Consider the following 25,153-nt stretch of genomic DNA (forward strand, 5'->3'; position numbering starts at 1 on the left):
CCTTCCCTGTGAGGGTGGTGAGGCCCTGGCACGGGTTGCCCAGAGAAGCTGTGGCTGCCCCATCCCTGGAAGTGTTAAAAGCTGGATAGGACGGGGCTTGGAGCACCCTGGGCTAGTGGAAGGTGTCCCTGCCCGTGGCAGGGGTGGCACTGGACGATCCCAAACCTCGCTTCCCACCCGAACCATCGCAGGGCTCCGGGACACGGCCCCGCCCCCAGCGCGCGCAGCCAATGGGGAGCGAGCACTGCCCGCGGTGGGCGGGGCCTTCGCGGCCCGCGGGACACTGAGGGGAGTCCCGGCGGTGCCGCCGGTTCGAATCCCGCTGGGCCCTATCCCGGTCCCGATCCCCATCCCCATCCCCATCCCCATCCCCATCCTTACCCCTACCCCGACCCCGACCCCGACCCCGATCCCGATCCCCGGCCCGGCGTCCCGCCCGCCCCGGGTGCCGCGGGTGAGGCGGGGGGTGCCGCGGGGGCTCCGACCGCGCGCACCGAGTTCTCTCCGGGAGCCGCTCGTTCCAGGTTATTTTTATTAGGAAGTCGTTTCAAGTTCAAGACACAAAGCCGATAAAACGCCACTTCGGAACACATCGTAGGGAAGCGAAAGCTAATTCCAGCCACAGAGCGAGTCTGTTTTCTCTCTCAAAGCAAGAAGCCGTAGAGGTAATTCTGCCGCGGACTTCGCAGCGCGAACCGAAAAAAACGCCAGTTCTGTCCAAAAACCACGATTTGTGCTGTAAAAACACACGCGTTTATCCTGGAAGTGGTTTGCGTTTTGGAAAACCTCGTGGCTGGAGCACCAGTAGAGAGGAAGAAGATTGAAAAGCTTTATTTACGTACATTTTCACCGAACAACAGCTGTTAAATCCGCAGCCTGAAGGCTTTAAGACAACTCAAGTTCTTTTTTTCAAGACACACGAAATGTATTTTGTTATAAAACTATCAGTATCGAGACAAGTGAAAGGTGACTCCCCATCGTGGGCATGTCACAGGGCTGAGCTTCATCAGCTCCTGTTTGGTCTCCCTGCAAGGTGCCAAAACTGGCTGAGCTTTCCTGGGACAAATGAAGCTCCCACTGAAGTCAGTTACTTAGAAAAATTAGACAAGGGAAATGTGAATAAGGGTGTTTAGAGACATAATAAGGGCATCAACAGTTTACATCTTTACGCTTTAGAACAAACTGAGGAGAAGAAGGAAACCTGTGTGATGTGCTTTCAGAATTATCACCTGGAGGGATCTGATCTTTTGTCTTTCCTCTGAAAGGGATGCAAGGGACGGGACTAAATGGGTGTTTCTGCTGCTTTACGTGGCATTTGCTGGAGCAGGGAAAGAACAGCTGTGTTTGATGTCTCTTGATGAGTTAAAAAGACCTTCAGTTACTAAAATGCAGAGAAAACTGCTATTAGATTAAGCACCTCACAACAGCAGGAAACGACAAAAGACCTTTATCCCTGGATTCTGTTAAAGGCACTATTATATGAACAACATGTTGATTTCCAGCTTAATTTATACCAATAACTTAGAGAACTAAACCAGTAACAGGTAATATGCTGTTCCTGGTATGCAGTGCAAGTATCCCCTAGACCTAAATAACAGTAACCCTAAAGCTTGAGCAGGAATGCCCAGCAAAATAAATGCACTCTTCAGAGGAATCAAAAAACAAACCACAAACCCAAAACACTTCAGCAGAAAGTTCGGTAGTTCGAGTCTGAATTTATAGAAGGGGTTTTTTTTACCACTTTTCCCTGTTTTTTAAGGCACTGAGATGGTTTTGTACTTCTGGGGGAGTGGGGGGCTGGGGAAGCAACAGCAGGTTCTGCAAGCTGCCTGTGTGTTCAGTGCATCTCAAAGCAGGAGTGGGCATCTTCCAACTTAAGAAATAACAGATAAAGAGAGAAACTCTGGTGCTATCATTACATTCTGGTGCTGCAAATTTGAGGAATTAAACCCAATTATCTATGTCGATGTGTTTAAAATAAATAAACTACTGTCATTACGAGGGGGAGTGTAACAGAAGGAAATCTCTTTATTTGCCATCATTTTCTATCCCTGTAGGGCAATAATCTTGGAACCTGAACCACTGGCTATGGTGCTGTTGGCATGGTGCTGTTTTTCCTGCTTTTCCTGGAAAGCTGGCTTGCTCTGAGTGGCAAAAATGCCACTCTACACAGGTTTCTTCTTTCTGTCAGTATTACCTTGAGAAAACACACCCCAGCTGGGCACTATCCCATTAACTGAAGTCTCAGGTGTACCTGGGAGCCAGGAAATCACTTTGTTGGCTGCTGTGGAAAAACTGACTTCTAAGTTTCAGCTTGAGACCCTCGTGGATTTGCTGCCACTGTCATTGTCCCAGCTGGGCCTTTCTTAGGAGCAGGGGGTCCTGTTTCCTGGGCTGATACTTCCAGAGTAAGATCCCAGGCCCAGTTTTTAACTGGCATCTGTTGATAACAAGCTGTGCCAGAGTGACCCAAGCCTGACCTTGGCAGTGCCAGCATTTAGTGCAGTGCCACAGCTTGTGCCAGGGCAATTTGAAAAGAGAAATCTATGCAAAAGACAGCAAAGATGTGTCAATTCAACCAGATACTTGGAGCAGCAACACTTATTTCCATTCCTGAAGTGACAGAAAAGTGATGGGAGTTTGAGTTTCTTTTGGAACACGAGATAAATATCATAAAGGGGGGGTATAATCCAGACAAACATGTGCCCTGGAATGCACATGTTTCCTGAAATCCCATTTCATGTCACTGTGATTCAGTGAAATAAAGACCCCCATGACTTGTAAATGCTCTTGCTCATCAGAATGGTCCATGAGGTCTAGTTTAACTGAACTTCTCCCCATTGTGTGTGGAACAACTGCATCAGAAATCTGAACTAGTGGTCACCAGAGAGACAGAGCTGCTATGGGGATATTGGTAGCAAAAAGCTGTTCTCTGAAATGGTGAATTATCTCGAGTAAGCCAAAAATTAAAGAGATTCTGAGCCTTGGCTGTAATTTATTTTCCCCCTTCTCGAGACAACCTTTCTCCCTCCCAGTCTGGTTCAAAAGGAACATTCTCTTATGAATAAATATGACAAATAGAAAAATAAAAATATAGAAACAAACGATGTAAACGCAAGCCCTGAGGTATTTCAAGCACACAGTGTAATTTTTATACCTGACATGCAATCTAAAGGTGCCAGTAAGAAACCTTACTTTGTGGCTCTGTAAAAATGTCCCATCTTTCTTTCCTGCTTTGCACCCACAAGAAAGGGTGAGAGGTTGAGGTAAGAGCCCTGTGGAAGCTGTGATAGTCACAGAAGCAGAAATTGAGGATTTTTAAAGTGCTGTGTGTTTTTTTTCTGACCGTTTTCACTCTTTGTTTGGCTTCCACAGGCCAGTTAGATTCTAGAGAGATCTGACAAAGGGGCTGCTTTTCTGCATCTAGGCTCCACTCCTGCACCAGTTTGTAGCCACAGTGAGGCTTTTGGGACAAAGAGGCTGCTGAATATGGATTTTAGTGGCCCCTTTAACTCACAGTTGGGTTTTTTGGTGTATCTCAGGCTCCTTGGGAAGCTTAAGCACACTTTGCACTGCAATTCCTCCCAAATGACTGCCTTGTCTTGCCAGCTTCCCACCTCTTTCCCCCTCTTCCCTTAGCCTGGATCTCCTTGGACATGTTTCCTCCCCCAGAGCTTTCTGCATTTGCATGAAGGGTCCAGTCCTAAAAAAAAATAAATATCCAGTCTCTGCATGACAGTGAAGTCAGTGGGTCTACTCACATGAATTAAAGTTTGCTGGAGCAGGCCCTTAGGCATTAGTTATTTTTAAATAAAGTCCAATTTTATTAATTCTACTCTGTTTGGGCTTTGGAAAGAACAGTTACAAAATGGATCGTGGGTCTTGCTTTTTACAGTGGCATTTGTTCCTCTGCTAATTCTTGTCAAACAGGGGCTCAGTGTGAGAGGGTTCCAAGCACTGTGTCCCTGTGGGATGTGCAGATTCCTGCACAGGGAGACTCTGGATGCACACACAACATATTCCATTTGCACATACTTACCTAGGCAAGGTACTGCACATCCAGGGACCTGCTCACGTGCATATACATTTGTAAGGGCAGAAATGCATGTGCTTACACAAGTGTAAACTCTTAATTGCACATATACAAACATTAAAAATCAAATTAGTCTTAGATGAACCTTTTGCATTTTTCATTAAAAAGGACATTTTAAACCCCTTTTTTTTTTTTGTTCACTTCAGTTTTACTGCAACTAATACAATTCACCTGATCACCTAATGGGATGTTTTCCTCTCAGTATGTTAAAACACTGATTAAAATGCATTACAATTATTAAATTGGGTAGAAGAGCACTTCTTGTAAGCTTAGTCTGGAACTCCTGGGACCCAGTTGTGCCGTGACAGTTTTAGATCATGTCCCGTGTGTTACGGATGGCACAGCACAGAACCATGCTGAATATCATGCCAAAGATCTAGAAGAGAAGGGATGTGATTTAGGGATCCACTTGCAAAACAGTGATAAAATAACCTGCATATCAGAACAATCTGAAGGTCCACATGGCAGAGCAGTGGCTGCTCCCTGTCTGCAAACCCCAAAACATCAGGCAACCAACACGCAGGAGATTTCACTGATCCTCAAAGCCAAGATTTTATCTGCTCCTGCTGATTTTGCTGTTCTTTGTTCCAAATGTCAAGGCCACCAAAACTGCCCCAAACATTATTGACATAAATTTAACAGACTTAATAACTGTGGCTGTTGGTATTCTCCCTAGTGTTGCAGCAGAAGGCTCTGAGTTGCAGAATGCTTCTATGTGGAATATTATTCAGGTTTGAGTGATTCCAGAGGGACCAGGTTCCTGGAGCTGGTGCTGAGCACTGCAGTGTCACAGGGAAAGCTGAGCTATTAACACTCTGTGAGCTCAAGAGCAAGGTAATACATTAAATATAAAACTCTGCTCATGTCAGGGAGCCGGTTAACTAGAGGAAATGATAATAGTGAGTGTTGCCAGAGTGTCCAGAAATGTCCTTTTTTGCCACAGGTTGATCCTCCAGAGCAGTTTGCAGCTGCCTCCTGAGGCTTCATTGCTAAGGATGGGAGATGGGCAGTTAAACCACTGGGTTCATACTCCCTCCTCACACAGGTCCTTAAGGAAGGAGCCAGCTGAGCTGTCACACCCCATGAAGTGTCAGAAACAAGCCCAGGAAAATGTACAGACGTGGTTTTGCTGCCACAGGGGTTGTTCTCCCTCCATAATTTGTGTGTATCTGAGGTGGGAGCCATGCAGGAGATGTCCTTGTTCTGAGCAGTGGGCTTGTTGAACTCTGTCCCACCCACGTTGCTCTGCTGTATTCTGAGTACACCTTCATGTTTCATACAAATCCCAGGATTGTTTAACCCTGCTGTGCTTTCTGTACCTACAGAAACCCTTCAGCTGCTTTTAAGTGTCCACATAAGCCCATGAACCTCCTGCTCTTCAGAGCACCTAAAGGGCTGTTCCTTTACTAACATTCAGGCTGCTTGTGCTGCTGGTGTCTGAGCCTGAAGGAAATAAAGGCACAGATGTGCTGGAAAACTCCTTCTGCTAAAGCCTGGTGAGCTGCAGCCTGACCATCCTGCTGTATCCCTGGATCAGGGTGACATCTGTTGGTCACAGCTCTGTCCTAGAAAACCTGATTGTAAACTGTCCTTCACATTGAGCCAAAGCTACAGCCAGCATGTTCCTGGAAAACCACTTCTGCAAAGGGTAGGTACTCTCTATTCCTTGTGAAAACTAAGGAATGGATCCTAAAGGATTTAAAGCATCAGTCTGCAGTTGTTTTGGGATAGATGAAATGCTGCTATGGTCTTTTGCTTTTCAGTTTGGTTCATGAGCATTCCACATTCCTACTGTTACAACAAAACAAGATGACCATTGCTTTGGACCTTGTCTAAGGACACAAAATGGTAAAACACAGTCACACAGGTCTGCTTGCACTGATGTGGGCAACTCCCAGAGAGAGGACACACTGGAAGTGATAAGAAAAGCTGCACCTTTTTGGAATCTCACCAGCTGCTGCAAAACACCTTCCACAAAGCTTTAAGTAAGGGACAGGGTACTGGGCTCTAGCAGAGGTTTGCAAACATGGATTTACTCACTGTGATGCCAGCAATTGCAATTCCAACAATTCCAACTAAATGCAGATTAGTATCAATTACATTCTGAATTTCAACCAGGCAGTTCTGTTAAAAACAAAATGGAAAGACTTCTTTACTCCTAGAAAAAATGTGTTCCAACCAACTCCATTAACTGTTCTCAAAGAATAACAGATAAATACGAAAAATATTGCAGTTACTATCCTAATTCCTGCATCTGAGCCTTGTGTTTTGTCAGACAATTTTCACAGACAATTTTCTCCCTTTCCTAGTGAGACATCTGTACCTCTTGCCTGTACAGGCTGACACAAGTACTTTTCTTACACTCGGTTCTCCCTAAATTTAAACTCATTTATGTAACAGGCCATGCTAAATCAGGAGGTTTCTACTGATGCAAACCCTTCATTTTGACATTGAGCTCACAAACAGATTCCTTAAAAACAGAAATAACAGAAATATCCTTCTTAGGCCCAACAAAGTTTCTAGTCATGACTAAGGCAAACACTTGCCAAAATCCAGCCCCCATGGGGCCCTTCATTTGGGATCCTGTCCTGTTATCTCCTGCTCCCTTTTCCCTTCAGATGATGTAATATTGTCTCAGCTACTGTGGGATGCCACAAACAGCCTTCAGAACTGAGGACAATACAACCTCCAACTTATTTCTGCCTCCAGGCTGCTCCCTGTCAAAGGGAATTCCACGCTGGAAATCGCAAGGTGAAAAAAGGGAAGTTCTTCCTTTCTTTTAGTTATAGAATGTCTCCAATCTTACTAAACAATTGGCATGAAAAAGTGATTAGAAGTACCAGGACAGAGGACACTTACCTTTGGCAGCTGGATATTCTCTGGACAGGGTAATCCCACTTGTTGTTCCACGTTACCTTTCCCACAGCATTGGAGCTAAAGGAGAGAGAGAGATGAAGAATCAAAGAGGGGGAAACCACAGACTGTTTCATACTGAAAGCCAGTTACTACTTTCAAACTGAAAGTGAGACAATAAATAACTAAAAAATAGAAGCAATACAGATCAAATAATAATTTTATTCTCTGTATTAACCACTGCCTCTGGTAGAGTTCCAACTATGTGGGATGAAATTCTCAAAAAGGAGTTTCGGTTGTCTGAGGCCACAGCAAACAGGCAAATTTGTATTAACAACAATGTCCAGAAGGGATTTTTATTACAGTATCTCATAACAAAGCAAACAAGTGGATTTGGGAGAAGCTGATCCCTGGCTTACAAGGAAACAGGAGCTGTTGAAGGGAGAAAGCAGAAAGGTCAAGTATCACATACAGAATTATGGGCAATGCACAAAAGCTGCAGCAGAGAATGCTGGAATTTTATTTCTGACACAACATCGTGCGGGGTTTGGAGACAGTAATAAATCAGTGTTTCAGAGGGTTTGTTTTTCCTGTTTGCCTATCTCCCAGAAAATGCTTGGAATTCCTCTTTGGGTCAGAAATGATGGCTATGGGAGAAGGACAAAAGGGTCTGAGGTTGTGAAATGTTTGTTCTAAAGAACGTGGGAATTGCTGTGAGGAGCAACAAAGCTCGGGCTTGATCTCTGTGGGAGGCAGTGGAGATACAGGACAGACACAAATAGGATTGAGGCACTCACAGGTTCTAACTCTGTTTCAGACACTCACTTTTTGGGTGGCCTGAACTGTGTCACACATGGACTTTTGGTTCTTTTCCTACTTGGTTCAGCCAGTGACAGGATCTGCCACATTGTACGTCCTGGGACACAGGTCACTATTTTCTCTATGACAAATGCAGAGGATTCAGACATTTCTCCTTCTCTCTGCATTTGTGAGTATTTTTTCTTGGATTTCAAGGGCCACAACAGTCATATCATCTGCCCAGCCAAGACCAGAAGCATCAGGAATTTCAAAGCCTGGCCAGTTGCACTTTTAAAAGTCGCGATCCAAAAACCAGAACTCTGACAGAGACCTCAGGAAACTCTCAGGGTTGTGAGCCTCTGGCTCATTTTCAAGTACACTCAGTTCTATTCTTCCATACCTCAGTGGGAGGAATTCTGGATTCTAGTGGGTGATGTGACAGTGGAGCAGTAGGGAGATGACAGAGTTGGGTACTCACAGCCACGTGGTAGCGATAGATGGTACTGTTGACCTTCCCCACTGGGTTTTTCATATAATCATCATAAGCATCTTCATAGATCTTCTGGGCCTCCTGTATTGCCTGCAGAAATCAGACTTTCCAAGTGAGTGCCAAATCAGTCTTATCCCCCACGCAGTGCAAACTTCCAGCTTCTGTCATCAACCTCCAGCTGATTCTATGATTCTATGATTCTATGGTTCTATGATTCTATGGTTCTATGTTTCTATGATTCTATGGTTCTATGAAATTGTGCCTGATAAACAGGTACAGGACTGGAAGGACAGGAGGTTTTGTGGCCTGGTGGCATTCAGAGGGTCAGAATGTTCATGGGCTGTATTCTGTTTTGGTTAAACACTGTTAGGTGGGGAAGTTCAGTGCCTGAATTTGTTTGCCCTTTTCCTAAGCAATGCCCTCTTTTCATACTTGATGTTCCTTGTGGATGGAAGGTGGAATCACACCTACAGATTTTCTTTAATAGAAGGGGGCAAAAACTGCATCCTGTTCTGGACCTGTGATAACACAAGCTCTCATTGACTCCAGAAAAGAATGTCAGAGAGTCTTCCCTGGAGAAGTCTCCTGGGAAGTTTCCCTATGCTGTAGGTCAGTCTGCACTGGAACCCATAACTGCCCCATTAGCACCTTAGAGGCTCTTTGCTACTTACCACTTTCTTGCCTAGAAAGGCAAATACTCCAGCAGTGACCTCAGCTGCAAATATCACCAACAAGCAAGCAAAGAACTGTGGAGGAAGGAGAGAATGTCAATGAACATCCCTTGTTCCTGTGGGCTGCCAGTCAGCCCCTGGTCCTTGCCCAGCCCAACACCCCACACTGAAACAAAGCTGCTGAGCTGGGGCTGTGCAAAGGTGCAGAGTCAGATCCCTTGTCATATAGGAACAAAGGAAAAATGGCAAAGATGTGGCTCAGGTGGAGCTTCGGGAAAGATAAAAGGTAATTCTAGGGAAACATTATTTTAAATCTGACCCAGGGTCAGCAGAGCTGCTGGCATTTACTGTTAGCAGGCCTTGTGTAACCCAGAGTAGAAAGCCCTACAGATGGCAGTTTGCAGTTGCTAGAAAAATGTAAAAATAATCAATATGTAAGTGCAGAGCATCCAGCTACACAAACTTCTGCCTGCTGCCCATTAACTGCCACATCACTGTCCAGTCCCTCTGTATCAGCCAGGTTTCTATCCCAGCTATTGTGATCCTTCTCTTCCCCTCCATCCTTCTGCCCCAGATGGTCAGGGATTCCCTCTGAGAAATAAATTCTGCTAAATAGCAATAAAACAATTACAATAAATATGGCCTTGCCATCTTAATTATAATATCTGTGGTGCTGGTGGGAATCCTTCATGTGTGACAGCTCTGCAGCTGCAGGGTGGTCAGAGAAGCTGGATTAGCCAGGAAGAGGACATAAGACCTGAAAGGTCTTGGACATTAAAAAGGTATTTCCACTAATGACACATTGAATGCTTTGAATGATTTTCCTGCCCATCCCAGGCCCTTGAAACCCTTTACTCACTGCTCCAAGCAAGCACTGAGACTCCCGCGCTGCTCCACAGCACCCGAAAAATCCCACTGCAGACATGATGGCCCCTGCTCCCACCAACACGTAGAGCCCTGTGGAAAATCAGAGGCAGGCAGGAAAATCAGAGGCAGGCAGGAATTTAAGAAGGTTTCTCATGTTGAGGTGGAATTTCTTGTTTTAGTTTATGGCTGTTGCTCCTTGTCCTGCCAGTGGGCACCACTGAAAAGAGTCTGGCACCATCCCCTGACACCCCTTGGAGATATTTGTAGTGATTGAGGATATGATTAATGATTATTCATATCAAAAAACCCCAAAACTGTCCCATTCTTAACTGCCTGGGGCTGGAAGTGTGCTGTACTGCTCTGCAGCAGTGGAGCTTAAAGGAACATGGGAGGTGTCAGTGTAGCCCCACACACAGTTAACATTTGGGACTCTGGCTACGTTCAGAACTTGACAGGACTAAACTGTGAAGGTGAGGGGGATGGCATTCATCTCTGCCACCTGTAAAACTGCTAGAAATACTCACATTCAACAGATGGCTTGGGGTTTTTTTGTATGGGCTTTATCTAGGACAAAAGGAAACCAGAGCACAGAGTTTCCCTTGTGTCTTCCCCGAGAGGGGACAGGGAGCTGCTGGCTGTGTGCACTAGAGGGCACAGCAAGCCTTTGCTCCCAGCCTGGACTGTGGAAACTTTAATGAGAGCCTTTACTGTGCTCATTTACCCATTTAAACATTATTTTAAATCTGACCCAGGGTTAGCAGAGCTGCTGGCATTTACTGTTAGCAGGCCTTGTGTAACCCAGAGTAGAAAGCCCTACAGATGGCAGTTTGCAGTTGCTAGAAAAATGTAAAAATAATCAATATGTAAGTGCAGAGCATCCAGCTACACAAACGTCTGCCTGCTGCCCATTAACTGCCACATCACTGTCCAGTCCCTCTGTATCAGCCAGGTTTCTATCCTAGTTATTGTGATCCTTCTCTTCCCCTCCATCCCTCTGCCCCAGTTGGTCAGGGATTCCCTCTGAGAAATAAATTTTGCTAAATAGCAATAAAACAATAATGGCCTTGCCATATTAATTATAATATCTGTGGTGCTGGTGGGATGCTACTGCTGACTGTGCTGGCAGTTCACACTCCGTATTTTCTAGATTTTTAATATTCAGCAACTTGTCTCTTACTAGGACTGAGCCTTCTTCAAGCTGATACTTGCACACATCTTCACAGCACCGGTTTTTACTGATGCACAAAGATATATATGGCTCAGGAGAGAAAGGTCAGCCCTCGTGGAAGATGAATTGGAAAAGATAAAAAAAAAAACCACCCTGCCTCAGGTGCAGAACCTGCTGCTCGACTGGCAAACACCAACACTGCCATTTCCTCACATCTCCATGGTGACAAACGCCGTAATTACCAAGATGTTTCCTGGGCTGTTTTCTGTCTGTCACTCCCTGCCCCAGTCCCTGTCATTACTTATCAGGCCACTCAGCAGAGCTATTTTAGCGTAAAGAGTGAGGAGAGGAGTCCTCCCATTTCTTTTTGTCGTTTCCAGCGAGGAAAGACTTAAGCTCTGTGAGCCTGGGAGGGGGTGAGACCACTCTTAGGAGTTTGGATTTGCATTTGTCAGAGAAACAGCCTGAACATTTCACTGGCATGAGTCACAACTGAACCGCTACCTCAATCAGAACTTCCCTTTTAAGGCGTGTTACAGGAAGAACTCACACCACTCACTAAACAAAGCTGAGCCCCACAGCTGAGCCAGCCAAGACTTTAAAACCACCTTCTTCCATCTCCTGCTCAGGAGAGTTCATCCCACTCTGTCCTTTCTCAGCACCAGTTGCTGATACTCAAGGGAGCTATTTCGAGCTGGAAAATAGTGATGGCACTTAAAATTTCCACAAAAATAAAGATTTTTTTTTTTTTGCTTGTCTGCTATATATACACACACGTCATCTTTCACACAGCAATGAGACTTGTGATTTTGGGGTTGTCCTGCAGCCAGGAGTTGGACTCCATGATCCCTGTGGGTCCCTTCCAACTCAGGATATTCTGTGATTCTGTGAGACACACGAAGAGCAGCTCAAAAAAAATTTCAAAGGGAATTCAAGTTATTTCTCAGTCTGCCTTGTGAGGTTTCCAGGTATGTTCAGTGGAAGATGACTTCCAGGAAGGATGTCAAAGCAGTAGGTGCAGGAACATCCTAGATGCTGGAAGTATATGAGGCAGGGATGCAGTATTTCTTTTCCTAGTGGGCTGTACACAGCAATGTAGGCACGATCACTTCAAATTCTAAATAAAAGGAGACCTAAACTCTAAAGTGAGACTCTCTAGAGAGAAAAGAAAAAGCAAAGGGTGACCATTTCTGGCACACACACCTTAGAACCACAGCCTGACCTAAAGCCACCAAGCACTGAGAGCCATCCTTAGTCCACTTAATCTCACCAATGCAAATCCAGAAATTTGGTGGGTTTAATGTTAAACATTGTTATCCAATAGTATCATGTGTCAGAAGTAACTAAGCTTCACTAGAACCCATCCCTTTCCAAAAAGCAGGATGGAAAGCAGAGCCTTAATCAGCTTCTATTCATAAGCACTTCCACTGTAAAACACAAAGCCTTGGCGTGGCCTCCAGCTTGGCACCTACAGCAGGGCAGGGAAACAAAATAAGGCACAAAATGGAACATGTCTGAGAGCTAGAAATGCACACAAAACAGCTCAGCACAGAGCACAACGTGGCAGAAAGAGGTGTGTGGGTCAGGTCAAGGTAGAGAGCTTGTTTTGGTGGGTGGAAAATGATGAGGAGACTGTCCAGCTGCAGCCTTTTGTGCAGCAGAAGGCAAAAAAAAATACAAGGTAGAAAGGAAGCAAATGTGTTTGTGGCCTGTGTGAAAATTTCCCTCTCACTTCTTCTTGCCTCCGTTCATTTCCTGTAATTTGGGCACTTTGATCTGTGGCTGCTAATGAAGAGGAGAGAGGGTTTGATGTGGAACTGGTCTCTGAGGTTGTTGGCAGCACACAGCCCAAAGAGGAGCAGAGAACAGAAGAACTGGGAATCCTGAGAGCAGGAACACTCAGCTGAGGAGGGCAAAGCTGGACCCAGTGGCAGGGACCTGCCCCCAGCTCAGCAACACCTATTCCACCTCCCTGCAGGACCCACAAACAAGTCACTCTCAACCCCTGAATGCAAAGGGACGAAGAGGCACATTCCAAAGAGTCAAATCCACTCACAAATCCAACAGAAAACTGGTTGATCTGAGCAGACACAGCCAGGGCACCACCGACTGTGAGAGGTCCTGGAGGAAATAGGGGCTTCTTTGTAACCACAAGAGGATGAAGAACAAAGTGTCACAGGGCTGGGGGTTTTTGGACAGAGCCTATTCTCTTGGCCTTTTTTTTTTTTTTGGTGAGGAAATATTGAGGGTTTGGGGTGGTGGTTTGTTTGTTTTGCTGTGCTAAGACACCCCCCCCACACAGAGAGATTTTTATAGCTGTGAAGAGAAATGAAGACTTCCACTTTTAGCAGTGAGTCAAGTGAGAGGGCACCTGATAACAAACTGATTTCCCTTCTGGCTATAAAATAGTGAGTGTAAAGGGGGGGGGGGGGGGGAAAGCCCCTTCTTCAGCCATTGTTCTTTGCAAAGCCATCGTGTCATTTTGCAAAGGACACATTTGGAAAGCAATAAAGCAGCAGCTTTTCTGTATATTTGATCTTTTGATTCATCCCATGGGGAAAATCATAATTTCCTGGAAGGAAATTGTCAAATGGGGGTATTCCCTGTGAAAATTCCAACAGGAGGGATTCCCATTCTCTAGCAGACTCTGCTTTGCAGTTACAAGGGGAATTCAAAAGTTATCTGGCAATCTCAGAGCATCCTGTGGCTCCCTGTAGTGAAGAATGGCAAACCCACAGCTCAGCAGATATCTCTGGATTGGCATTTGTGCTCATGGCACAGAGTTCTTCCCTAAGATTCTGTTTCTTCTGGATGTGGGCAATATCCCTTCCAGGGCTGTACTTGGAAACAGTGGATCTCCAGGTGTGAAGAAGCACATCAAGAAGAAATGAGGATATTCTGTGTGTTATTTCTGGATGAACAAAACCTCTGTGATTAGCACTGATGCAAAATCCCCTCATTTTAGACCAGGTAGAAGAGAGGGATGGAATTTTATAGCTGCTGACTGCAATGTGTCCTTATGTGTGCCAAGAGTGAGGGAAGGATCAGCCAAGGCTGGTAGAGATCTAATTTCAGAGTCTGGAACAGAACCCACACCCAGAGCTGCTTTTTGTTTTGTTTGTTTGTTTGTTTTTCCCCAAATCCTACTGAAGGTTTTGAGACACAAATCCCTGCCTGGAGCCTCCTGCAAAGAGCAGGAGCAGACAGACACACAGTGTCTCTGTCTGGCTTTATTTCACATGGGTTTCTTGTTTACCTGGCTGCTATGGTCACTTTCCATTTTAAATAATTCTCCTTTTTTTTTTTTTTTTTTTTTTCTTTTTGGCTGAGTAAATAACAGTGAACAAACCACCAACTGTTCATAATCCACTGAGAAAACAAGCAGCTCTGTTCTTGGGGTGAGGGACCCAGAGGCAGCGATGGCAGGAGCCCGAGAGCCCAGACAGCACTTGAAGGGATTTTCCTGAGGTTGTGTGTTCCTTGCAGCCCAGGAGGTAGATGTGCTCCTCCACAGAAGGGCTGAGGCTCTCCAGCCCTCGGGAGAGCACCAAGGAACCTGTAGTACAGACACACTGTTGGAAAATATGAGAAACACACGTAGGAGTTGGAAATAACTGGCCAGACAGGGACAGTTGTGTGTGTGGCACTTGGCAGAAAAGGCTGTTTCTGAAACAGGCTTGTTACTAGACATTTCCATTGTATATTTATCTATAAAATACATTTACAAAACTGGAGGAAAGCTGCAGAGGCCTCTGAAGGAAGATGGATTTCTGGAGAACTGGAACATAACCCTTAATTTGAGCATAATGGACGTATAGGAATAAATGTCTTGTGCGAATTCCACGAGGATTTTGTGGTTAATCCTCCTGGAACCACAAAAGCATTACGGACACCAGCCAGTTTGCAGCCTTCTGCTGATGCACAAATCCTGAATTTCAATTTAAAAGCAGCCTCACTGTAATGTAACATCCCAGTCCACTTCCTCCCCTTTCCCACAGAACACCGTGTTACCTCTTGCTCACGTGCATCTCACAACCCTAAATAACCACATCCCAAATTCACTTAAGCCAAGCTGTTCCCAAAGGCTCTGTCAGTGCCTGTCACCCCCCACCCAACTGCACTGAAATCAGGTGTAACCAGCACACCTGCACAATTGTGGCTGAACTTCACAGAGTCCTGTGGAGATTCTACAACTTAATGATGTGTGAAAATCTTCCCCATATGGGAGTTGTTCAAAGTGCACACAAGGACCATAATCTCATCAAATATCTAAGTACTTTTTCTAGTGTTGTTACATCCTTTTTGAGCAGAACCAGAGAGCACCAGGACACTGAGTGCACTGGGGATGTACAAAATGACATTAAGATTTTTCAATTGAATTCCCATTTCCTTTCTTAATGATTCCTGACATTTATATGCCTCTTTGACTGCAGCTGAACAAGGCAGTGGGTTGTCAGGAGCAACTGAGGGTGAGTCTAAGATCATGTTCCTGTGTGGTTATAGCTTGTTTCAGGTCTGTCAGTGTTTACTCTGCTCACATTATCTGTTACCACGTGCGCCACTTTGCTTTGTTGATACTGTATTTCATCTGCCCTTGTAATACTCAGTCATTTGGCATCCTGAAATCCTCTCCTGATTCTCTGCAATCCCCTCTAGATTAGGACACCCTGAATAATCCTGTGTATATAATAGCCAGTTCAATCCAAACCCTCTCTGGAGATGCTTTTGAACTGACACACCCCAAAAAAGGTTTTTGGCTGCTGTTTTATTTTTTTCCAGCAGACAAAACACTTTCCTCTAAGTGGCTTCAAGAGTGGCCATTCCAAATGTATTTACAGCTCTGTCAGAATGAAACACAGCATTCCCTTGCAAAGGACATTTCCCTGGAGATGTAATGGGTTGTACTGGTTTGGTTCTTTTCCAGAAGCCCCTTTAGAGATTGGCATCTAGAGCAGAAATGGTCCTTTTAAAGAGAGTTTGTATGAAAAAAAAAAAGCCTGAGCATCCCTGGAGTGTAGCGTGCTGCTCCAGCAAGGAATCACAGAATCATGGAATGCTTTGGGGTGGAAGGGATCTTAAAATTCATCTTGTTCCACCCCCTGCCATGGACAGGGACACTTTCCACTAGACCAGGTTGTTCCAAAACCTGTCCAACCTGGCCTTGGACACTTCCAGGGATGGGGCAGCCACTGTCAAGGGAGGAGAAGAGGGTGTGCCAGAGAAGGAAATGGTGTAACTGTGAGTTCAACTGCTGCTGCAGGGTGGAACTGGCTTTAGATAGTTACAGCAGAGAGAGGAGGGTGGCAGAAGTCACCCAGGAGCACAATTTAATAGGCAAAAAGCAAAAAGTGCATTATCATGCTTAAGTGATTAATTAAAAAACCAGCCTCCTGAACATCATTGCAAATATAAAACCACCCGAGGCAGATGGATGGATTGTTCCATTAGGCTAAATTGGCTTGTCTGGTCAGAATTGCCTTTATTCTTGCTTTTATTTTGCCAGGGGGAATACTGACTCTTAGGAACTGCTGCAAGGTTTTATGACCCAGCACAGAGACTTCAGAGCAACTTTCATTTTGAGGGAGGTTTTCTCAGGGGGTGGTAGTGGTGCTGTCATATTTTTTAAGCCAATTTCCAGTGCAGCAGCTTTCGTTTTCCACTCAGGGCCACTATCAGCCTTTTCTAAACCACTCTTCCTGAACAGCAGAAGAACACAAGATGATAGGAAGAAAGACAAATTCATGGCTTAAGTCTTAAGTACAGACTAAAAGGCTCTCCAATACACCATTTGATGCTCCCCTTGTGGTATTGCACCTTTTACAGAGGCTGCTTTGCCAACGGGTCTCATTTTAAAGGCTGAGGGAGTTTGAGAGGTCATGGATTTAGGAGAAAAAATACTGTTGACTAAGGATACAGTGCTTGAGTCCAAAATACATGAATAGAACTAGAACAAAGTGAGGCACAGGAGCAGAGAACTGCAGTTTACATGGATTTAACTGCTGGCCAACTCCTGTTTGTATGGGCATCCACTACTATGGAGAAAAACTACTAATATCCTTCAACTCCAGACATGACTTCATATCCTAAGGCATGTGCCATCTAACTGTACCTTTCAAAGCCAGAAGGATCACTCAGTGCTCTCACAGACCCCAAGAAAAAGCCACAGCCACCCTGAAACTTTTGTCCACAACTGGTTTGGCCCTGAGGAGTGCCTGGACCACAGACTGGATCCTGGAACTGAAACAGAGAACACAACACAGCCCAAGGGCTGTGAGCTCTGGCTGTGTAGGAAAAGCAGAGTTTCAGGGCTGAGAAGGAGTCACCCAGATTGATTCATTCACATTCATCAGGTTTTGTTACCATTCCTGATGGGGCTTGTTGAGTACATACACTTCATTTTTATTGCTGCTGGCAGTGATGGGATCCTCTGCACTTCATTTATTAGGGATACAAAGGGTTTGTCCTTCCTGTTGCCCAAGGAACCAAAGCAGACTTTGCCCTTCATCCACCAAAAGCAGAGAGGGGACAAAAGGGGCCTGGAACAGACCCTTAAAAAGTCCCTGTGTTAGTTTTTACTTCACAAATTCTCCACTTGTCCTCAGCAGCACTTGGTCTGTACTGCTGTGCCTTAGGTATTTTTAAAATTAAGAACAGCACCACTACAAGGAATTAGTTAAGGACCAACTGTGGGACAGCAATGCTGACACCTTGGGTTCACAGAAGCATCTCTGTTTCCTCCTGATTGCTGCAGACTTCCCTGCCCAGTAAAACACTTGCCAGAGTCTTGGCACAGGAGTCTCAAGAAGGTTGAGCAATCCAAGGAATTCCCTTTATTCTACAGATCTTTTCTCCATCTGATCAGTGCAGTGCCACAGACAACTCAGATAAAAGAGGTAACTGCCAGCTATGGGTCTTTGCTGAAATTATCTTTTTCCTTTCATTCTTTTTTCTCTCCAGTGCAGCTACAAGAGGAGTGACCTGAACCAGAGCTGAAAGGCAGCCAAACAAGGAAGCTCCAGTTTTGCCTCACCACTTGAAGCACAGGCACAAAAACTGTACTATGAGATGGAGCAACACAAAAATATTGTCCCACTGTAGCAGAAACTCCAAAAGCTGGGGAGCTGCAGGCAGTGGATGTCCAATTTTAGGAGTCTGTAAGATACATCTGGTAAAGTGGATGGAGACTGCGTGGGTCAAAGAGTTCCAGCTCCAACCCTCTCTGTTGTAGGATTTTAACTGCAGGTTGCAGTGGGGAATATGGATCACCAAACACAAAACCACAAGCAACAGAAAACTAAGAACACGTATGTGCCTGCCCTCAGCACTGCTGCCTGGAAGCTGTTCTCCAACCAACAAAAACATCTCAGTGGCTGGAAAAGATGAACAGGCCTCGTTGCCAAGTCATGGCCCGAACTATTCCAGGGGCAGAAAAGGCAGCTGGACTGCTGGTAAAGAGCAAGGCTATTTAAGGAGACTCATTCTGGCCTAATGGAAAATGCAAGGATAGAATTATCAATTATTTTAAACTAAAACAACATTTCAGATCCAGGAAAAAAAACATCACAAGGAAGCACAAGGGAGAAGCTGGTTAGATTGGGCTGGCAGCTCAATCCAGGTACAGAAAGAGCAGAATATGCTGCTCTTTAGAAGAAAGAAAATTAAATGTTTTCCAGAAGATGGTGATTCTGGACAGTGTTTCAGCCCACAAAGCAAACTCTGAATGCACCTGCACTGTTGTTCCAAGCACTGGCACAAAGCTGATGTGATCACAGGGGCTTGGGTTATCACAAGGCAGCCAGAGAAGCAGCCAGGGGAACAGAGACAAAGAAATTACTCTTAGATATTTAGCTATAGACTTATATTTTAAGTCATACTGCTTAAGAGGGCTTTCTCTTCCAGCCCTCAGGGCAGCTGCTCCCTGCGTGCTGCACAGTGTTCCATACTCAGAATTCCTATGCAGAGCCCTGGCTGTCAGCCAGGATGCATGTCACAGAGCAAACAGAGCCAAACAAACAACAGCCCCACAGACTCTGAGAAAGGCCCAACACACAACTGGCAAGGGGGACTCCAAGCTGAAATCTAGAGAGGCAAAGCTCTTCAGCAGGACCATCAAGTGCAGCTTTGTCTGCTGCAAAACCCCACTGTAACTGAACTTATCACTGTTCTTTTACCACTTAGTCCCAGACTGTTCCCAGCCCCAGCACAGCTGCCCCATCAGATGCTCAGAAGTCACAGCAGCGTTTAACATGAGTTGTAATGAGGGAGGGCAGCAAAAAACTCTGGTTTTCTCTCACAGGACTGCTCTGTCCAGTGCCTATTACAAAAAAGGGCAAACCCTTCGCTTTAGAATTCAGTCCAAAGTGCAAGTTTAAAAGAATTCTGAACATCTCTGTGCCCTGTTCCTCAGCACTTCCCCTGCTTGCAGTTACATATTTCAGCAGACAGCTCTATAAATACATGTGGCAGCCCAATAGTTCAGTGTCATGGTCTGTGATGAAACTTTTACAAGAAGGTTCCCCAGGACTTCCCAAAATTAACAGCTTTGAACAGCTTTTGTAATTCCTATTTAGGACAGAAGCAGATTTGAATGCACATGCACCAGAGAATATCTTGTTTACACAGTGGGTTACAGTCTGCACTGTGGTGCTTATTCACAGCACAGGATGTATTAATTTCTGGCTTCCAACAAACCAACAGCACTTGATTCTGAAGGTCAGAACATCTTTCTGTCTTGTTTGCTCTCCTGGGACAAACATAAGTGGATGAGGCAGGGAACCACTCCAGCACACAGCACAGGAAGTTCAGCAGGTATAAACTGGATCTGGAAATGAAGCTGGTGATCTAATATGCTGCTGTCATAGCAGCTCAGATGTAAGAGAAAAACTAAATCATATTTCCTGCCTCTCTGTGTCAGTGGAGATGCTACAAGGTATTTTACAATAACCCTCAGGTCCCAAACAACATTTTTGTCTGAATGGTTTTATTCGGCCTCACAAAAATCACATGGAAACTTTGCTGGACATCACATTCTCCCCATCTATTCCCACAGTGCTGTACAGCCAGCTCTGTGTCTCCAGCCTGCTGCATATGTTAGAGAGGCTTGGGTTGGGACTGTGGTGGATCTGAGTCAAGGCCTCCACTAAAAGAATCAGGGTATTTAAAGCAACTGCACAATGTTGCAGTGATGGGTGACTGACTGCAGGACACCTCGGGCCAACTCCCAGTCCTTCCACCCTGTCAGAGTGGCTCGATGGACACGGCAGGGCTGGGAATTCACTCACACCTGGCATTTGGAGATGGCAAAAATGCTTGTGCCAACTGGATTTTACTGAGTCAGTCTCCAGGGGTGATGAATTAAACAGAAAAAAACCCCTGACTTTTCTGCTGTAAGGACATGTTACAGTTGCCAGTGGCAGAGAAATGCAGTTGCTGGCAGTCCCAGACAGCTGCTATTTAAGGGTGTCTATAGATACATAACACAGGTGGCATTTCCAGAAAACCCGCCTGGAAATCCTAGGGAGAGAAAAATTATCTTAAATGCTAAAATTAGAAGTGACTAATACCAGATCTGTGGACTTGAGGAACTAGTTGATTCCTGCCTGGGTTGGACAAACACCTCCTGAGATGGCTGAACACCAGGTAGTTTAGTTTGACTTTTCATTAGTGGAAGGATTTGCTCTGATACTTCAGTCACACTGGGGCCTATGTGAATGAAGTAACACCAGTGCTGACCAGTGAGACACAGGGAGAACTGGGGAGCAAAATTTAACTGCTGCACTGGCACTGGGAACATTCTGAAGTGACACTGTTGTTTTCTTGGCTGGCAGCTGCACAGAAGGAAGGATATATTGGTGAACCCCACGAGTCTCTGACCTGTCTCACCTTCTATTCTGAGAGTATTAGCACAATTCACTTAGGATACGTGAGGACTGGATCAAATCCAAGAGAAGAGATTAGTTTGGACTGAGGAAGTGGATGCCAGGCAGAGAGAAGTCAAAAGCCACCACCACGCACATGGCACACACAGAACACCCAGTTTTGGGTAGTTCAGGGCAGGAATTGTTGACCTTCACAGAATTCAGTGCATCACCTGCCCCAGGATGAAGCAAGGGCTGACAGCTGTGTCCTCCCACGCGCTGGAACTTACCCAGGAAGAAATACTCCGGGGACTTTTTGTCTGTAGCAAAGTCTGCCATCGCCCCGCCGAAGCGCAGCCACAGCCCGAAGGCAATGACAGCCAGTCCTGCCAGCTGCAACACAAACACAGGGTCAGCACTGCACACACACACGGCCAGAGAGCACCAGAGAGCACCAGAGAGGTGCCACTGGCACCTGTGCTCTCCTGAAACCCCCCCACTACAAAATTCAGGGAGCGCTTCCCAGCGTCTGATAACAACAGATTCCTGTTTCAGGGCAGCGTGCTGCTTTGTTTCAGCTCTTCAGTGCAGTGGTGATTCTGAACCTGGCTCTCAAAGTGGCTCTCAAACCTGGTAACTCATTTAGTCATGAAAACTTGGCCTGAACTGCAACAGGGAATGGAGTGGGGCAGGAGCTCCCCAGCAGAACCAGGGGGTAAAAGGATTGTTACACGTACAGTATCTTGGAGTACAGATATTGGAAACTAGTGATGGATGCTGCCAAAAGGAAGGAAAAATTCCCTTTAATGAAAGCAAGACCAGGTCACAAGGGAGTGTCACAGCATGTTGTTTAAGGGGAAAAATCTACAGTCGGTGGTCTCAGCCCCACCACAGGCCAGACAAATTATCAGCCTCCCAGGCAGCAGTGGGTATCCTGGCAGACAGCTCCAGAATCCCACAGGATCAGGCACAGTGTCCTGTTGCTGTGCTGATGGAGGCCCAGAGCCTCGGTCTGTAGCTCCTGCACAACCTGGGCAAGGCTCCCAAACACCTGCTGCTTCCCGTGGCCGTGGCAGCCTGGCATGGTGCATTTCTAACCTGCCCTGCATCGCCTGGCACTTGATCCGTGTGGCACAATCTCCACAAGCCAGGAAAGCGGGCGAGTGCCCAGCTGGAGAGCGTGGGATCATGGCTTTCCTCACAGACGTGTCCTCGCAGAGCTGAGGGTCCCCTGCCACCCTGTCACAGCATGGGGACCTCCTTCCTGCCAGGCAGGGGCTCAGCTTTAGGCGGGCAGTTTGGGCTGAATGCCCCAGCCAGCTGAGGAGATGGTTTCTTCCATCCCAGCAAAAAAAGGCAGGACAACAAAACACAGTAGTTGTCGCTTTTGAGAAACAAATAACACAGAGCTTTGTCCTTCTGCTGCCTTGCAGCTGCAGCTGGGCAGCATCACTCTGCCCCTCCAGCTCGAGCACAGCAGCACTGTGTCCCCGGGGCGCGCAGCGCTGTCACCAAGAGGGAACAGCATTTGCTTTAACTGTGCTTCAAGCATAAAGGAGACAAAAGCCCGAAACTGCTCGCTCCAGAGAGGCTGAACAGGATTACTTTGTGACTTCTTTTTAAAAGAACCCAGTGAATCAGAAGGAAAGAAAAAGACGTTTAAGAAGATGACACTGCTGATTGTTTTCCAGCGTGAAAAACTGGAAAGCTGAAGGGAGGACAGAGCGCGAGGGAAAGTGAAAGAGAAAAGAAAGTGTGAATTCAGCTGTGCTGTGGAACTGTGAGACTATTGAAAAGGTGCAATGAGGGGAGAACGGGCACAGCATTCCCTAAATTTCTCGGGGATGATGCGAGGACTTTCTCCTAGGATGAACTTGTAAACGCAGCAGCTGTTTGAAATGACAGGAGTAAAACCCACCGTGATGCTGTGAACGGGAGAACCTCTCCCAGCCTCCTCCTGCAGCTCTCCGGTTGCCGGGGAAATGGCCACTACTTTAAACTACCAGTTAAGACACAGGTTGCCTTTTCCCAGCGGTGTCGTTTCACACCGAATCGCTACTTCCCCGGGAAGAGCTGTGTCTCCATGGGAGCAGAAGCCGGGAGCGCCGGCCGAGCGCTGTCACCGCTTCGGGCAGCTCAGCTCCTCGGAGGGACCCCCGCCCGAGCCGCCCACCCTCTCCCCTCCCCCGGCACCCCCCGGTCCCCCCGCCCGGGGCCGCGGCCCGCAGCGCCCGCAGCAGGTGCCCCGGCCCCGCCCGGCCCCGCCCGGCCCGGCGCTCACCCAGAAGGTCAGGTTGAAGATGAAGAGCAGGATCTTGATGCAGCGCATCCCCCCGCGCCCCGCGCCCATGGCGGGCGCCGGCTCCGGCAGCAGCTCCCGAGGCGGATCGGCCCCGACTCGCCGGCGGGGCGGCACCGGGGGCAGGTGCGGGGCCGGGCGGGGCTGCCCGGGCGGATCCGCCGACCTGGGCCCGCCCCGGGGCGGACTTTGTGCCCGGGGGTTCCCGGGCGGGGCCGGGGAGCGGCGGGGGCGCGCCCGGGGCTGTCGGGGCCGTGCCCGCCCGGGGCTGTCGGGGCTGTGCCCACCCGGGGCCGTGCCCACCCGGGGCTGTCGGGGCTGTCGGGGCTGTCGGGGCCGTGCCCACCCGGGGCTGTGCCCGCCCGGCTCGTCGGAGCCCTCCGAGCACCCCGCGCGTTCTCAGGGCGTTCAGTGACACTCGGATGTCGCAGATGCTGCCCGCAAAATCGCGAGCAGCGCCGAGGGTTTGATGTCCCTTCTCCTCAATGTTACCTCACGCTCGTAAACTAAAGCCCCCTAAAGTTAATTTTCCAATCGCTGATACTTTTGCTTCGTTGTCTAGATTTGACCCAAAATGCTGACTCTGCCAGCAAAATCTTACAGCTTTCTCCTCTGATGATTTCTTTTTTCAGCTGCTGTTTTCCTTCAAACTCTTCGGGAACTCTGAATCCAAAGCTGCCTGTGAGGCTTTGACAGAAGAGCACAAGGTAGAGGCTGAGTCTGTGGAAACGTGGGGTTTCTGTGTCAAACATTTCCTCTCAATATTTAATTAACAAAGCACTTATTTCCTGCTTTGTGCTCTGTTAGTAACTCTACAGTGTTACCTAGTCATATTGTTGTCATATTTAGAATCAATTTTCCCCGAGATGTGTGTGGAAACCACGCAAAAAGGCGTAGGAAAAGATGCTTGGTGTTGTTATTTCCAATTACAACCATCTAATGATACAGAAATACCAAAGGATGTTGGAGGTGGTTTCCATTTTCACTCACTTTGCTGTTTATTTTCTGCTGCGTTAAAGCCTGGCAGCATTTTGGGAAAATCAGCCCCAATAGTTTATTTGAATTGCAGTGGCAGACTTTAATTAAGAATCTCTTGTTTCATTTGTAATGAAAAAAACTTTATTAGCTGGGGTTTTTTAAAGAACCTTTCAACCTACCTTATGACTCAAAGTAAAGCCTTACAATTTCCCTTTTTTGTTTCAGTGATGCAAATGGTGTTGACCTCAATCCCTTCTAAAAATAACAAAAACTTGAATGCATTTGAATAGACAAAAATAACTTCATGACAATGAGATACATCAAACAAGTAGTAAAAGACTTCATTATCCCCTGATGGATCAGAAGCAATGAAAAAAAACAGTGAGCAGTTTTGTGTTGGATTATGATGGCAACATAGGTTTTGAAAAAGGCTTTTAGCAGGCTTCTCTGGTAGCCTTCATGCTAATTTTATCTAAAAGTTTAGGGATGGATCATTCAGCTTTCACAAGCAGTAGGTCTCCTTCCCACATAATTCTTGCAGCGAATGAATTCCAATATGATGCATTTCAGTGCCTGGTTCTGCATCTCAAAGAGGCCCTTCACCTCTTCCTCCTGCACTGTGCCAGGGGTCACACAGGTTTGGGTGCCCAGGGGGCAGGGATTACATCAGGCTGGCAAAAAATCACTTATGGGGTTGTGCAGGGCTCCACTTTAGGGCCAGTGCTCTTCATAATGACTTCACAATATCACAGAATACAACGAGTTGGAAGGGACCCACAAGGATCATCGAGTCCAGCTCCTGGCCCTGCACAGAACCACCCCCAAGAGTCACACCATGTGCCTGAGAGGATCATCCAAACACTCCCGGAGCTCTGGCAGCCTTGGGGCTGTGCCCACTGCCCTGGGGAACCTGTTCAGTGCCTGACCACCCTTTGGGGGAAGAACCTTTTTCTAATCTCCAACCCAACCTCCCCTGACACAGCTCCAGGCCGTTCCCTGGGGTCCTGTCCCTGGTCCCCCCAAAGCAGAGCTCAGTCCCTGTCTGCCCCTCCTGAGGAAGCTGGAACTGCAGTGAGCTC

General features: G+C 46.7%; 1 protein-coding gene and 1 long non-coding RNA gene across 3 annotated transcripts in view; both read right to left on the reverse strand.

Annotated features, from left to right (window-relative positions):
* LOC127480496 (uncharacterized) overlaps nt 1-25,153 on the reverse strand; it is a 115,994-nt gene that overhangs the window by 66,079 nt on the left and 24,762 nt on the right. The gene's annotated exons all lie outside the window — the stretch shown is intronic.
* Nucleotides 1,772-23,456, reverse strand: TSPAN2 (tetraspanin 2). Its single transcript, XM_051808671.1, has 8 exons — nt 23,079-23,456; nt 21,088-21,190; nt 9,765-9,862; nt 8,906-8,980; nt 8,223-8,324; nt 6,953-7,027; nt 6,134-6,217; nt 1,772-4,469 (listed from the first exon to the last, which is right to left on the reverse strand). Exons 1-8 carry the CDS (start codon nt 23,145-23,147, stop codon nt 4,404-4,406), a joined length of 672 nt encoding a protein of 223 aa, XP_051664631.1. The 5' UTR covers nt 23,148-23,456; the 3' UTR covers nt 1,772-4,403.

The sequence above is a fragment of the Manacus candei genome, unplaced genomic scaffold, assembly GCF_025592945.1.
Source record: "Manacus candei isolate 608988 ecotype Guabito, Panama unplaced genomic scaffold, ASM2559294v1 h1tg000073l, whole genome shotgun sequence".
Taxonomy (NCBI): Eukaryota; Metazoa; Chordata; class Aves; order Passeriformes; family Pipridae; genus Manacus; species Manacus candei.